The following is a 13988-nucleotide window of genomic DNA, read 5'->3' on the forward strand; positions in this document are numbered from 1 at the left end:
CTCACTGTAAATTGGAGCCCACATTGAGGCAGCAAAACCATTTTTTAAATCGAAAATAAAGATAAAAAATATAGTGTCGGTCATGACTCAGTTGGTAGCACACTCGCCTCTGCATCAGAAGGTTGTGGGTTCAAGTCCCACTCCATGGACTTGAGCACAAAATCTAAGCTGACACTCCAGTGCAGTGCTGAGGGAGTGCTGCACTGTTGGAACTGCTGTCTTTTGGGACGTGGACGTAAAAGATCCCATGGCACTATTTCGAAGAGGAGCAGGAAAGTTTTCCCTGGTGTCATGGCCAACATTTAAAACACCACTAAAAAATACCATATTATCTGCTCATTATCACATTGCTGTTTGTGGGAGCTTGCTGTGCGTAAATTGATTGCTGCGTTTCCTACATTACAACAGTGACTACACTTCAAAAAGTACTTCTTTGACTGTGAAGCGCTTTGGGACATCCTGAGGTCGTGAAAGGCACTATATAAATGTAAATCTATCTTTCTTTATCTTTCTTGACAATAACCAGCATTGTTCCTTAAGTGGTAGGTTTTAATGGGGGAGACTCTGCCTCTGATCTGTAGCTGTGCTGGTTCAGGAAATCTATGTGCAGAGCCATCCAGTATTAACTTGCATGTAATTTGCATTGCAGCATGGTTTGCAGGATACGGTCAGGTACAGGCTCCATGAGAAGCCAGAAAGGAAGTTCGCGAGCAGTGCCATTCAAGAGCAGAATGGCAGCTGAGGACTTGAAGTGAATTGGATAAGTATTTGAAACGGAGGAATATAAAAGGATATGAAGCAAGGGCAGGAAAATGGGACTGGATTACTTAGCTCCAGCTAAAGAGCTAGCACTGGCACAGGCTCGATGGGCTGAATGGCCTCCTTCTTTGCTGCAAATCTACGGTGCAGCAAGGAATAGTTGATGTGAAGTGCTCTGGTGTCGTGGTCAGATGATATGGGCAATGTGCCTGATGCTGGATTGTCACCATGTCAAGGCCAGACAAGGAGTGTTAAAAGGGACTGTGAGCTCTGTGTTCCAGCTGGTGTGTAATCTGCTGGTGACATTGGATATAAAATGGAACTGCCCACTGATGTTATGGAAACAATGTAAACAGAGACACAGCAGCCGCAGACCTGTAACCCATAGTAACCTCTCGCACACTATTCTCCTTACTGGAGGTTGGTTGCAGATGACTGTGCTCAGGATCACATCAAGTGGAGGAGGAGGAGGTGATGGAATGCAAAAGAACTGTGACACCCAGCCTTCAGGAAAGCAGCATCCTCACATTCTTTAACAATGCTATTCAGTGCTTTAAATTAAAATAATGAAGGGCTAGCTTGCTTCTCGTGTTAGAGGATGTTGAGTGTCATAATGTTGTGGTGCAGGTGGGGGAGTGATGGTTAATGGAAGTACCACTCGGTGTTTATTTCCCAGCTGCGTGTGGCTCTCAATACTGAGCCGGTGGTCGCTGGTGCCCGAGGGCAGTTTCTGTTGAATAATTATTGCTTATCACCTGGGTGCATGAACATCAAGCTCTGTCCCAGTATTTACCTCCTTGGCTTCAAAACACTCATTCATTAATGCTTACTTCAGCACAATTACCCAGCCTATGTATTTATCTGTGTGCTAATAATATGTAGACATCCAGTTGGCTGATCTTATCTGACAACTTCTGTACTTTTACTCATTGATGAGAACACTTTGAAAATGTGCTGTGATTTTTCTTAAACAAAGCACTGAAGTAAAACTTCAGAGCCTGACCCCTTTTGTTTCTCACTCTTTCAAGGGATAGAAAAACAATCTTACTGAAACAAGGAGAAACTTGGAATATGAGCCAAGATTTCGCCAGCAGGAATTGTGCAGGTGGTGGCAGAAAGATCACGGGTTCAGGGACTTGCAGCCTCTCTATCCGCGCTGCGCTTCGCACAGGTTTTCCTTTCCTGATGACAGTGAGCTCTCGCTCACAAGACCGTGCATGAACAGCAAGGACTGCGCCACTCCATCAATGTGCAGCTGCTGGGCAGTCACCGACATCTTGGGCAGCTCAATAACCCATTCCCAGGCAGCAGTTCAGATGCTTTCACTTGAAGACAATCACCAGGTGCCAGGTTTATCGAAGGTGAAGCTAGACTGGAAGGAAGGCTCCTTGGAGCCCAATGCCACCACACTTCAGCCCTTCCAGTGTACTGGACAGAAGCAGAGAGCAGATACAAAAGGGTGACCAGGACGATTGTATAACATACCACTGGCATCTTGGAATGGTGCTTTGAATGCCATGACAGATCAGGAGTGCCTTACACTACAGGGTCTCCAAGATTATCGCCATCTCCTGCATGGCGCATAACTTGTATCATGCTGTTAGCACACAATCAGGAATTACTACTCTATGGCAACATATTGCATGTTCTAAAAACCCCTTGTGTGAGGGAAAAAAGTTTGAATCGCCTCGTTATGCTTCTGGCACTAAATTGATGCCCCTTTGTTACCAATCACTGACTAGTGGAAACAGTTTTTCATTACTTACCTTCTCAATCCCTTTCATGATTTTTAACACTTCTATTGGATCCTCCTTTGACCTTCTCGACTCCTGTGACTACAGCCCTGGTTTTCAAGTATCTTATCATAGCTATATCTTACCATCTTTGACATCATGCCAGTGAATCGATGCTGCAGCTTTTCCACACCTCCAACATGCTTTTCATATGGATGTTCAAGAGTACATACAGCACTCTAACTGTGGACTAGTCAATGTCTCGCAGACACACACACACACACGATCTCTCTTTTCTTTCCCACTTCACATCGTGTCTCTTTATAAAGAGATCATTCACTGGCCCGGCTTCAGCTTTCCCCCTCCCCTCCCCTCCATCATGCGAGACGGTTGCACCAGTTGTATCAAACATGGCATGGACGAGGCTGTCCAAATATGTTAATGCACCTGACCCTAGGGATAGGATGGGGTCAGTGGTGTATCCATGAGGTGGGCGGAAGTTCTGCCCTGCCTCAGATCCACCCCCAAAAGAACATAAGAAATAGGAGCAGGAGTCGGCCATTTGGCCCTTTGAGCCTGCTCCGCCATTCAATAAGATCATGGCTGATCTTCCACCTCAGCTCCACTATCCCCATATCCCTTCATTCCCTTAATATTCAAAAATCTATTGATAGCTGTCTAGAATATACTGAATGACAGAGCCTCCACAGCCCTCTGGGGTAGAGAATTCCAAAGATTCACCACCCTCTGAGTGAAGAAATGCCTCCTCATCTCGGTCCTAAATGGCCGACCCCTTATTCTGAGACTGTGACCCCTGGTTCTAGACTCCCCAGCCAGGGGAAACATCCTCCCTGTATCTATCCTATCAAGTCCTGTAAGAATTTTGTATGTTTCAATGAGATCACCTCTCATTCTTCTAAACTCTAGAGAATATAGACCTAGTCTACTCAATCTCTCCTCAAAGGACAATTCCCCTATCCCAGGAACCAGTCTGGTGAATCTTCGTTGCACTCCCTCTATGGCAACTATATCTTTCCTTAGTTAAGGAGACCAAAACTATACACGATACTCCAGGTGTGGTCTCACCAGGGCCCTATATAATTGCAGTAAGACGTCTTTACTCTTATACTCAAATCCTCTTGTAATAAAGGCCAACATACCATTTGCTTTCCTAATTGCTTGCTGTACCTACATGTTAACTTTCAGTGATTCGTGTACAAGGACACCCAGGTCCCTCTGAACACCAACATTTCCCAATCTCTCACCATTTAAAATATACTCTGCTTTTCTATTGTTCCTGCCAAAATGGATAACTTCACATTTCTCCACATTATATTCCATTTGCCATGCTCTTGCCCACTCACTTAGCTTGTCTATATCCCCTTGAAGCCTCCTTGCATCCTCCTCACAACTTACATTCTCACCCAGCTTTGTATCATCAGCAAACTTGGATATATTACATTTGGACCCCTCATCCAAATCATTGATGTAGATTGTGAATAGCTGAGGCCCAAGCACTGATCCTTGCGGTACCCCATTAGTTACAGCCTGCCAACCCGAAAATGACCCGTTTATTCCTACTCTCTGTTTTCTGTCCATTAACCAATCCTCAATCCATGCTAATATATTACCCCCAATCCCATGAGCCTTAATTTTGTTTAATAACTTCTTGTGTGGCACCTTATTGAATGCCTTCTCAAAATCCAAATATACCACATCTCTAACAGATTTGTCAAACACGATTTCCCTTTCATAAATCCGTGTTGACTCTGCCCAACCCTTTATTATTTTCGAAGTGCCCTGTTACCACGTCCTTAATAATAGATTCTAGCATTTTCCCTACCACAGAGGTCAGGCTAACTGGTCTGTCGTTTTCTCTCTCCCTCCTTTCTTAAATAGTGGGGTTACATTTGCCACCTTCCAATCCACAGGAACCGTTCTAGAATCTATGGAATTTTGGAAAGTGACAACCAATGCATCCACTATCTCTATAGCCACCTCTTTCAAAACCCTAGGCTTTCAGTCCCATTAATTTCTCCAGTACTATTTTTTTACTAATACTAACCCTAACCCTAAATGCAGTTTCTTTCAGTTCCTCATTCTCGCTAGAGCCTTGGTTCTCCACTATTTCCAAGAAGTTTTTGCGTCTTCTTCCGTGAAGAAAGACACAAAGTATTTGTTTAATTTCTCTGCCACTTCCTTATTCCCCATTATAATTTCTCCTGTCTCAGCCTGTAAGAGACCCACATTTAATTTCGCTAATCTTGTCCTCTTTACACACCTATAGAAGCTTTTACAGTCTGTTTTTACGTCTCTCGATAGTTTACTCTCATATTCTATTTTCCCTTTATCAATTTCTTGGTCTTCCTTTGCTGAATTCTAAAATCCTCCCTATCCTCAGGCTTACTATTCTTTTTGGCAACATTATAACCCTTTCCTTTGATTTAATACTATCTTTAACTTCTCTTGTTAGCCAAGGTTGGACCACTTTTCTTGTGGAGTTTTTTGTGCCTTAAAGGAATGTCTGTATTAATTCTTTAAATGCTAGCCATTGCTTCTCTACTGTCATAACTTTTAATGTAGTTTCCCAATCTACCTTAGCTAACTCGCCCCTCATACCTACGTAGATTGCTTTGTTTAGATTTAAGACCCTAGTTTTGGATTTAACTGAATCACTTTCAAACTCAATATAAAATTCTATCATATTATGGTCACTCTTCCCTAAGGGCCCCTTTACTACAAGGTTATTAATTAACCCTTTCTCGTTGCACAATACTAGATCTAAAATAGCCTGTTCCCTGATCTAAAAAACTATCTTGCATACATTCCATGAATTCGTCCTCCACACTATTACTGCAAATTTGGTTTGCCCAGTCTATATGTAGATTAAAGTCCCCCATGATTACTGTATTACCCTTGTTACATGCGCCTCTAATTTCCTGATTTATACTCTGCCCTACATTACAACTACTGTTTGGGGCCTATAAACAACTCCCACCAATGTTTTCTGTCCCTTGCTGTTTCTTAGCTCCACCTTCTCCTTTTCCATTTTTCCTATCTCTTCTAAAAGTTAAGTATCCTGGAATATTTAGTTCTCAACCTTGGCCACTTTGCAACCACGTCTCCGTTATGGCTATTAGATCAAACCTATTAAATTCTATCCGCGCTATTAATCCATCTATTTTGTTGTGACTGCTTTGTGCATTCAGATATAGTGCCTTTATGTGTCAGCTGTGGCTCAGTTGGCAGTAGACTTGCCTCTGAGTCAGAAGGTTGTGGGTTCAAGTCCCACTCCAGGGACTTGAGCACATAAAGCAAGGCTGGCACTCCAGTGCAGTGCTGAGGGAGTGCTGCACTGTCGGAGGTGCCGTTTTTTGGATGAGACGTTAAACCGAGGCCCCGTCTGCTCTCTCAGGTGGACGTAAAAGATCCCATGGCACTATTTCGAAGAAGAACAGGGAAGTTATCCCCGGTGTCCTGGACAAAATTTATCCCTCAGACTACATAACAAAAACAGATCATCTGGTCATTATCACATTGCTGTTTGTGGGAGCTTGCTGTGCGCAAATTGGCTGCCGCGTTTCCCACATTACAACAGTGACTCCACTTCAAAAGTACTTCATTGGCTGTAAAGCGCTTTGAGACGTCCGGTGGTCGTGAAAGGCGCTATATAAATGCAAGTCTTTCTTTAGCTCTGACTTATTTCTATTTTTCCCTGATGTCACCTCAGTCACTGATGCCCTATGACCTTTGTTACTCTCTCTGTTCCTTCCTGACCCACTCTGATTATTTTTACCCAAAACTCTACTCTGGAGCCTTGACATTTCTCTCACTGCTTTTAAATTTACTCTTTCCTGAATCCTCCCACCCCCCTTCATTAGTTTAAAGCCCTGTCGACTGCCCTAAGCATTCGGTTCACCAGGACACTGGTCCCAGCCCGGTTTAAGTGGAGCCCATCCCAATGGAACAGCTCCCTCTTTCCCCAGTACTGGTGCCAGTACCCCATAAACTGAAACTCCTTCCTTCCACACCACTCTTTGAGCCACGCATTTAAACCTCTAATCTGTTTGTCCCTATGCCAATTTGCGCATGGCTCAGGTAACAGTCCAGAGATTATTACCTTTGAGGTTCTGATTTTTTATTTGGATCCTAGCTCCTCAAACTCCCTCAGCAGAACCTCATTCCTTGTTGTACCTATGTCATTGGTTCCTACGTGGACCACGACAACTGGATCCTCCCCTTCCCATTCCAAGTTCTTCTCCAGCCGCGAGGAGATATCTTTAACTCTGGCACCAGGTGGGCAACACAACCTTCGGAACTCTCGGTCGCGGCTGCAGAGAACAGTATCTATCCCCCTGACTATACTGTCCCCTACCACAACTACATTCCCTTTCACTCCCCCCACTTGAATGGCCTCCTGCACCATGGTGCCATGGTCAGCTTGCTCATCCATCCTGCAGGCTTTTCCCTCATCTACACAGGCAGCAAGAACCTCATACCTGTTGAACAAGGGCAAAGGCTGAGGCTCCTCCAGAACTGCACCTGGGGTCCCCTTACCTGTCTGAGTTGCAGTCACACCCTCCTGCCCCTGACCACTAACCAGACCTGTACCACTACCTAACCTAAGGGGTGTGACTGCCTCCTGGATCAAAGTGTCCAGGTAACTCTCCCCATCCTTGATTGCCTGCAATGTCTGCACCTCAGACTCCAGTCAAAAAACTCTGAGCTGAAGTTCCTCAAGATGAAGGCACTTACTGAAAACGTGGTTGTCCGGGATCACAATGCTCTCCACAAACTCCCACATGCTGCGGTTGTGGCACAACACCTGCACTGCCATCCCTATATGACCTTGTTTTATTTAATTCAATTTAATTAAATTTGTAATTAGGTTACTTAGTTTACAGTGTAGTTTCTTGATTACTTACTTGATCTAGATTAAGTTAAGGGTATTGAAATTAAATATCTACCTGTAACACAAAGCACTACAAGTAGTGGAGGCAAAAAGCAACAACTCCTTCTCCCTCTTCTCTGAATTCTCACTCTTTCCAAATTCCCAAATAAAACACTGTTCAAGTCCACGCCGTTTAATCCCCTCCAGAGAAATTTTAGGGCTCACAATAATAGCCACCACGACAAAAATGGACGCCAATCCACAGCCATTAATGAAATGGCAGCCACGTTATTTAAAGTTGCTATTTTGTTTGTCTGCGCACCCACACAAAAAACAAATGCTGGAGGTAAAATTAAAACATGCTTTTGAAGGTTCTATTTGTCAATCATCACCAATCGCAGACTGGTACTGTTGCAGAAGCACTATTATTCTGTCAGTTCCTCATTGCGCTGTGTACAGGGAAATTGGAGCATGACGCAGGTGACGTAGCCAGCACGCCCAGAGCACAATTCAATGGCATCTGATTGCAGGCTACAGTTCTTATGTCCTGTTAAGCATCTGCTAATGTTAGGATGACTCAAACTCAACTTATAAAAAGTTCCCAGGTGGTTGGACTATATTTGAAAAATACCCTCAGCAGAGGCAGCTGATGTATGTCATGGGGAAGACTTTCAAGCTGAAGGATTGGGGGTACTGGCAGTGGGATCAAGCCCCACTCCAGGACTTGAGCATGCAATCTGGGCTCACACTTCAGTGCAGTATTGAAGGAATGAATGCTGTATTGTCAGAGATGAGATGTTAAGCTGAGGCTCCGTCTGCCTGTTCAGGTGGATGTTAAAGATGCCAAGGTACTACTTGAAGAAATGCAGGGAAGGTCTCCTAGTCAGCGTTCATCTCTCACCAAAACAGATCAATTTGGCATTCATCTCATCTTCTGTTTGTGGGATCTTGCTGGGCACTAATTGGCTGCCATTCTTATTTACAAAACAGCAACTACACTTCAAAACTTATTGATTGTGAAGCACCTTGGGTCATCCTAAGGACACAAATGGCATTATATAAATGCAAGTTCTTTTACTCTCACTGATTATTTAGAACTTATGTTTCTATGTAAATGGAGACTTCATGCCACGGTGTAGGTAGCTGTAAAGGACCCTTCTGTTTAACATGTGGAGCTTCAGCTTACCTGCAGGCTGTCCAGGATGACTCGTATTGACTGGACCTGTCGCCGGACGGCCCCTGAAAACCTCTCGTACGTAGCAGCATCATATTCACTCATATGAATTTCCTTTAACCTGCAGCAGAAACAAGGAAGGATGTTGGTTGTAGGCTTCTCAAGTGCAAGATGCAGGGTTTGTCTAAAGTACTGAAGAAACAGACAGGAAATGTAAAATAACAACAGAAAATGCTGGAAAAACTCAGCAGGCCAGGCAACATCCGTGGAGAGAGAAACAGAGTCAACGGTTCAGGTCGAAACCCTTCGTCAGGACTGAAAAAACACAGGAAATGAAACAGATTAAAAGGCCAGTTTGGGGGCTGGGAAATGGGGATGAAAGAACAAGAGAGAAGTGAAGAGACATTAAGAGGTATTCAAAACCAGACGAGGTGGTGATGGGACTAGTGGAGACAAAAGACGGCTCTAGATGAGGTGTGAAATGCGCTGGCAGAATGAGAGACAGCTGCCATGTGGGAGAGAAAAAAAGGGGGAAGGGCACAAAACAAAGGTGTGGATAAAAAATATATATAAAAATGTAATAGGGGCCGAGGTTATGATCTGAAATTGTTGAACTCGATATTGAGGCTGTAAAGTGCCTAATCGGAAGATGAGGTGCTGTTCCTCGAGCTTACGCTGGGTTTCCGTGGAACAATGCAAGAGGCCGCGGACGGTGAGGTCCGAGTGGGAATGGGGCGGTGAATTAAAATGACAGGCGACTGGAAGCTCGGGGTCACCCTTACGGACTGAATGGAGCTGTTCCGCAAAGCGGTCACCCAATCTGCGTTTGGTCTCCCCAATGTAGAGGAGACCACAACGTGAGCAGTGAATACAGTGTACAGGTTGACTATCCCTTATCCGAAAACCTTGGGACCAGCTGTGTTTCGGTTTTCGGAAATTTTCGGATTTCAGAAGGTATTATTTCAGACTGGGAAACTCTGAACATTAAATTAATTTGGTAATTAGTATTTGTATTTAATATAAATTTTAAAAGTTCAGGCTACCTCTTGCGACTGTTCCGTGTCTCAGTCCCCTTCCTGCTTCTCTGTGCTGCCGCTCACAGTCTGTTTACAGCTCCCCCTCCTCCGTATCTGAATTCCTTGACTTAGCGGGGGTCTGGGGCTCGACTGCCGCCGCCAGTTGTGGGAAAGCCAGATATCGGCTGACTCCTACGCTAAGCTGGCCTGCAAATCAGGTCAGAAAAGCATCGGCCGCGTCGGGTCACGTTTGGTGCCACTCGGGTTATGTCGTGCGCACGACTTACGCTCCACAAAAAAACTTTCGGTTTTCAGAGGTTTTCGGTTTTCAGAAGTGCGGATAAAGGATAGTCTACCTGTACTAGATTGCAAGAAGTACAATAAATCACTGTTTCACCTGGAAGGGGTGTTTGGGGCCCTGGACTGTGGGAAAGGGGAAGGTATAAGGGCTCCCTTATGAAAAGCCTGGTTTAAAATGCTGCTGAGCTGACACCTTTTCATTTATTACTGAATTAAAACTCTGATTTAGGAAATTTATTCTACAGGTTTTTGACTCTTCCTATTGAATGATGGGAGTTAAATTGCCATCCAAACACTGGGGCAGAAACACACCTAATTCTGAGTTGGTTCTGGTTCTTTAACTTAATTCTGTTTTTATGTCTCGTCAGCCAATTTTTGTAACAAGCAGCACTGGAACATCGGAACAGGAGGAGGCCATTCAGTCCTTCGAGCCTGTTCCGCCATTCAATTAGATCATGGTTGATCTGCGCCTCAATTCCATTTACCCACCTTTGCTCCATATCCGTTAATACCCTTGCCTACAAAAATCTATCAATCTCAATGAAGTTAGAGTTTGGAGTTGGAAAAAGAGGCTCCTAGATGCCCCGGTGGGAGCTCCAAAAGATGTCTTTAGTTTTACTGAGGGGACTTTTTGACTCATTGAAGACTTTCCATTGGCCAGACAGTCATACAGTATAGGAAGAGCCTTGGAATTGATGGTAGTGGTGGTGAGGTAGAGTTCGGTGTTGACAGTGCACCTGTGGAAGCTTGGGGGTGAATTTACTGAGGGCGTAGCTTGTAGCTGATTAATTGGAGGGGACAAGAATGGAGTCTTGGGCACAATCTTCCAAAACTCTCTTGATTCAGGAATTGCCCCTTACATCGGAACATTGCCAACGTCACACCATTGTTTAATAAGGGTGGGAGAGATAAACCAGGAAATTATAGACCTATTAGTCTAATGTCTGTTCATCACAGAACATCACAGAAACCCCATCACAGAAACCCCACAGTGCAGATAGAGGCCATTTCGGCCCATCGAGCCTGCACCGACACATATCCCACCCAATCCCCGTAACCCCTACACCTAACACATATCCCCATTTAATCCCCCTAACACTAAGGGTCAATTTATCATAGCCAATCAACCTAACCCGCACATCTTTGGACTGTGGGAGGAAACCGGAGCACCCGGAGGAAACCCACGCAAACACGGGGAGAATGTGCAAACTCCTTGTACTCAAATTAGCAGGATGTGAGTAGTGGTGGTCCCCAGGGATCTGTACTGGGGCCTCAGCTTTTCACTGTGTTTATAAATGACTTAGATGGAGGAACAGAGAGCCATATGTCCAAGTTGTGGGCAAGTTACTAGAATCTGTCATTATTGACAGAGTGACTGTGAACTTGGACAAATATGAGCTGATCAGAGAGAGCCAGCATGGATTGTAAAGGGTAAGTTATGTCTAACGAACCTAGTTGAATTTTTTGAGGAGGTAACTAATGTGGTAGATAAGGGAGTATCTATGGATGTTATTTATATGGACTTCCAGAAGGCATTCGATAAGGTGCCACACAAGAGACTGTTAACAAAAATGAGAGTACATGGAAATGGAGGCAACCTATTGACATGGGTAGGGAATTGGTTAGGATTCGGAAAGAGAGAGTAGGGATAATGGGCATGTACTCAAATTAGCAGGATGTGAGTAGTGGTGGTCCCCAGGGATCTGTACTGGGGCCTCAGCTTTTCACTGTGTTTATAAATGACTTAGATGGAGGAACAGAGAGCCATATGTCCAAGTTTGCTGATGACACTAAGTTAGGTGGCACAGTAAATAGTGTAGATGGGAGCAGAAAGTTGCAAAGGGACATTGATCAATTAAGTGAGTGGGAAAAACTGGCAGATGGAGTTCAATGTGGGGAAGTGTGAGGTCATTCACTTTGAACCTAAGAAAGAGAGATCAGAGTATTTTCTAAATGATGAGAAGCTGGAACTGTGGAGGAGCAGAGAAACTTAGGGGTCCAAATATAGAAATCACTAAAAGCTAGTGTACAGGTACAAAAGATCATTAAAAAGGCTAATGGAATGTTGGCCATTATCTCATGAGGTCTGGAATACAAAGAGTGGAAATTATGCTACAGTTATATAAAGCCCTGGTGAGACCCCAGCTGGAGTATTGTGTTCATTTCTGGGCACCTCACCTCAGGAAGGGTATATTGGCCTCGGAGGGGGAGCAGCGCAGATTCACCAGAATGATACCGGGGTTAAATTATGAGGATAGGATGCAACTTGTCCTCATAATTTAACTCGTTTAGTCCCTGTATCATTCTGCTGAATATGCGCTGCACCCCCTGCAAGGCTTGTATTCCCTCGAGTACAGACGTTTAAGGGGTGATCTCATTGAGGTGTTTAAGACGATTAAAGGATTTGATCGGGTAGATAGAGGGAAACTATTTCCTCTGGTGGGGGAACCCAGAACATGGGGACATAACCATAAAATTAGAGCCAGGCCGTTCAGGGATGATGTCAGGAAGCACTTAACACAAAGGGCAGTGGAAATCTGGAACTCTCTCCCTCAAAAAGCTGTTGAGGCTGGGGGTCAACTGAAAATTTCAAAACTTTAATTGATAGATTTTTGTTGGGTAATGGTATCAGGGGCTGTGGAACCAAGGTGAGTAAATGGAGTTAAGATATAGATTAGCCATGATCTAATTAGTGTTGCCAAATTTGGTTGTATGTATTCCTGGAGGCCCAAGGCCCCCGCCATTGGTCACCCAACACGTCCATCCTCACAGCTCACCGCCCTCCCACGTCAACTGGAAAGCCAATTGGATGCCGGTTAACACAACCATTCTCCTATCTTCAATATTTTTGTAACTAATAAATGAAAAAGTTCAAAAGAAAATGATTTTTCTCCCAGGTTGCTCCCAGCAGTGTCCTGGAGATTAATCTTCAATTCCTGGAGACTCCAGGCCAATCCCGGAGGCTCCGGGCCAATCCCGGAGGCTCCGGGCCAATCCTGGAGGCTTGGTAACCCGAGATCTAATTGAATGGTGGAACAGGCTCAAGGAGCTGAATGCCCTCCAGCTGTTCCTAGATGCTGTGTGTACATGGGAGGAGAAACCATTTGAGGAGATTTAGTAACTGCACTGGGGAAGATTGGAGTAGACAGACCAGTGACCAATGCTACAGAGTTAGACCACGGAGGACAGACAGTGGGGAATAATGTCGACAGGGTGATGGGGAGGGTCACCAAGCACCAGCCGCTGGCATGCAGAATGATGTGTGACCTTGACTAGGGTGGTCGCAATGCTGTTGAGGAACTTGAACAGAGGGGTGCGAGTGGCGAGTGAGTGATTTGGAAACAAATTGCAATCAAATACAGAACAGCCGACAGAGATTAAAAAAGGGAGCCTTTATGGTATTGTTATCTTAATGACAGTCCGTACTATGGATTAACAGGAGACCTTAAAATTAGAGCTAGGCCGTTAAGGGGTGATGTCAGGAAGCACTTCTTCACACAAAGGGCAGTGAAAATCTGGAACTCTCTCCCTCAAAAGGTTGTTGAGGCTGGGGGGTTAACTGAATATTTCAAAACTTAACTCTAAAGATTTTATACTTTTGTGACCTCTCTGTGTTGATCCAAGGCCTGTGGCTAGAATTATATCAGCGTATGTGCATAGAGGAAGAAAAAACTGTCCGACTCTCTTATACTGGGAGGCTTGGCCCCCCAATGAACGGGGAGAACTCTGCTTTGAACTTCCACAAATACAGCCACGTCACTCTTTCACTTGTAACCTGAGTTCAGAGCGTTCTCTGCCTCGACATACCTGATGCTACACAGAACCATCCCTTGTTTTACTCTAAGCTCTACTGAAGTTGAAGGGGTACACTGAGTGTATTTGAGTATTAAAGGGGTACACTGGGTGTATTTGAGTATTGAAGGGGTACACTGGGTGTATTTGAGTATTGAAGGGGTACACTGGGTGTATTTGAGTATTGAAGGGGTACACTGGGTGTATTTGCGTATTGAAGGGGTACACTGGCTGTATTTGAGTATTGAAGGGGTACACTGGCTGTATTTGAGTATTGAAGGGGTACACTGGGTGTATTTGAGTATTGAAGGGGTACACTGGGT

General features: G+C 44.5%; 1 protein-coding gene across 1 annotated transcript in view; it reads right to left on the minus strand.

The window, feature by feature from the left end:
• The window catches only part of vwa8 (von Willebrand factor A domain containing 8), a 458807-nt gene that overhangs the window by 41439 nt on the left and 403380 nt on the right, over positions 1-13988 (minus strand). Inside the window, exon 41 of the mRNA XM_086006090.1 lies at positions 8570-8678. Coding sequence (XP_085862216.1) covers positions 8570-8678 — 109 coding nt within the window. The remainder of the gene's footprint in view (positions 1-8569; positions 8679-13988) is intronic.

The sequence above is a fragment of the Somniosus microcephalus genome, chromosome 14, assembly GCF_052327205.1.
Source record: "Somniosus microcephalus isolate GS21.2 chromosome 14, FLI_Smic_1.0, whole genome shotgun sequence".
Taxonomy (NCBI): Eukaryota; Metazoa; Chordata; class Chondrichthyes; order Squaliformes; family Somniosidae; genus Somniosus; species Somniosus microcephalus.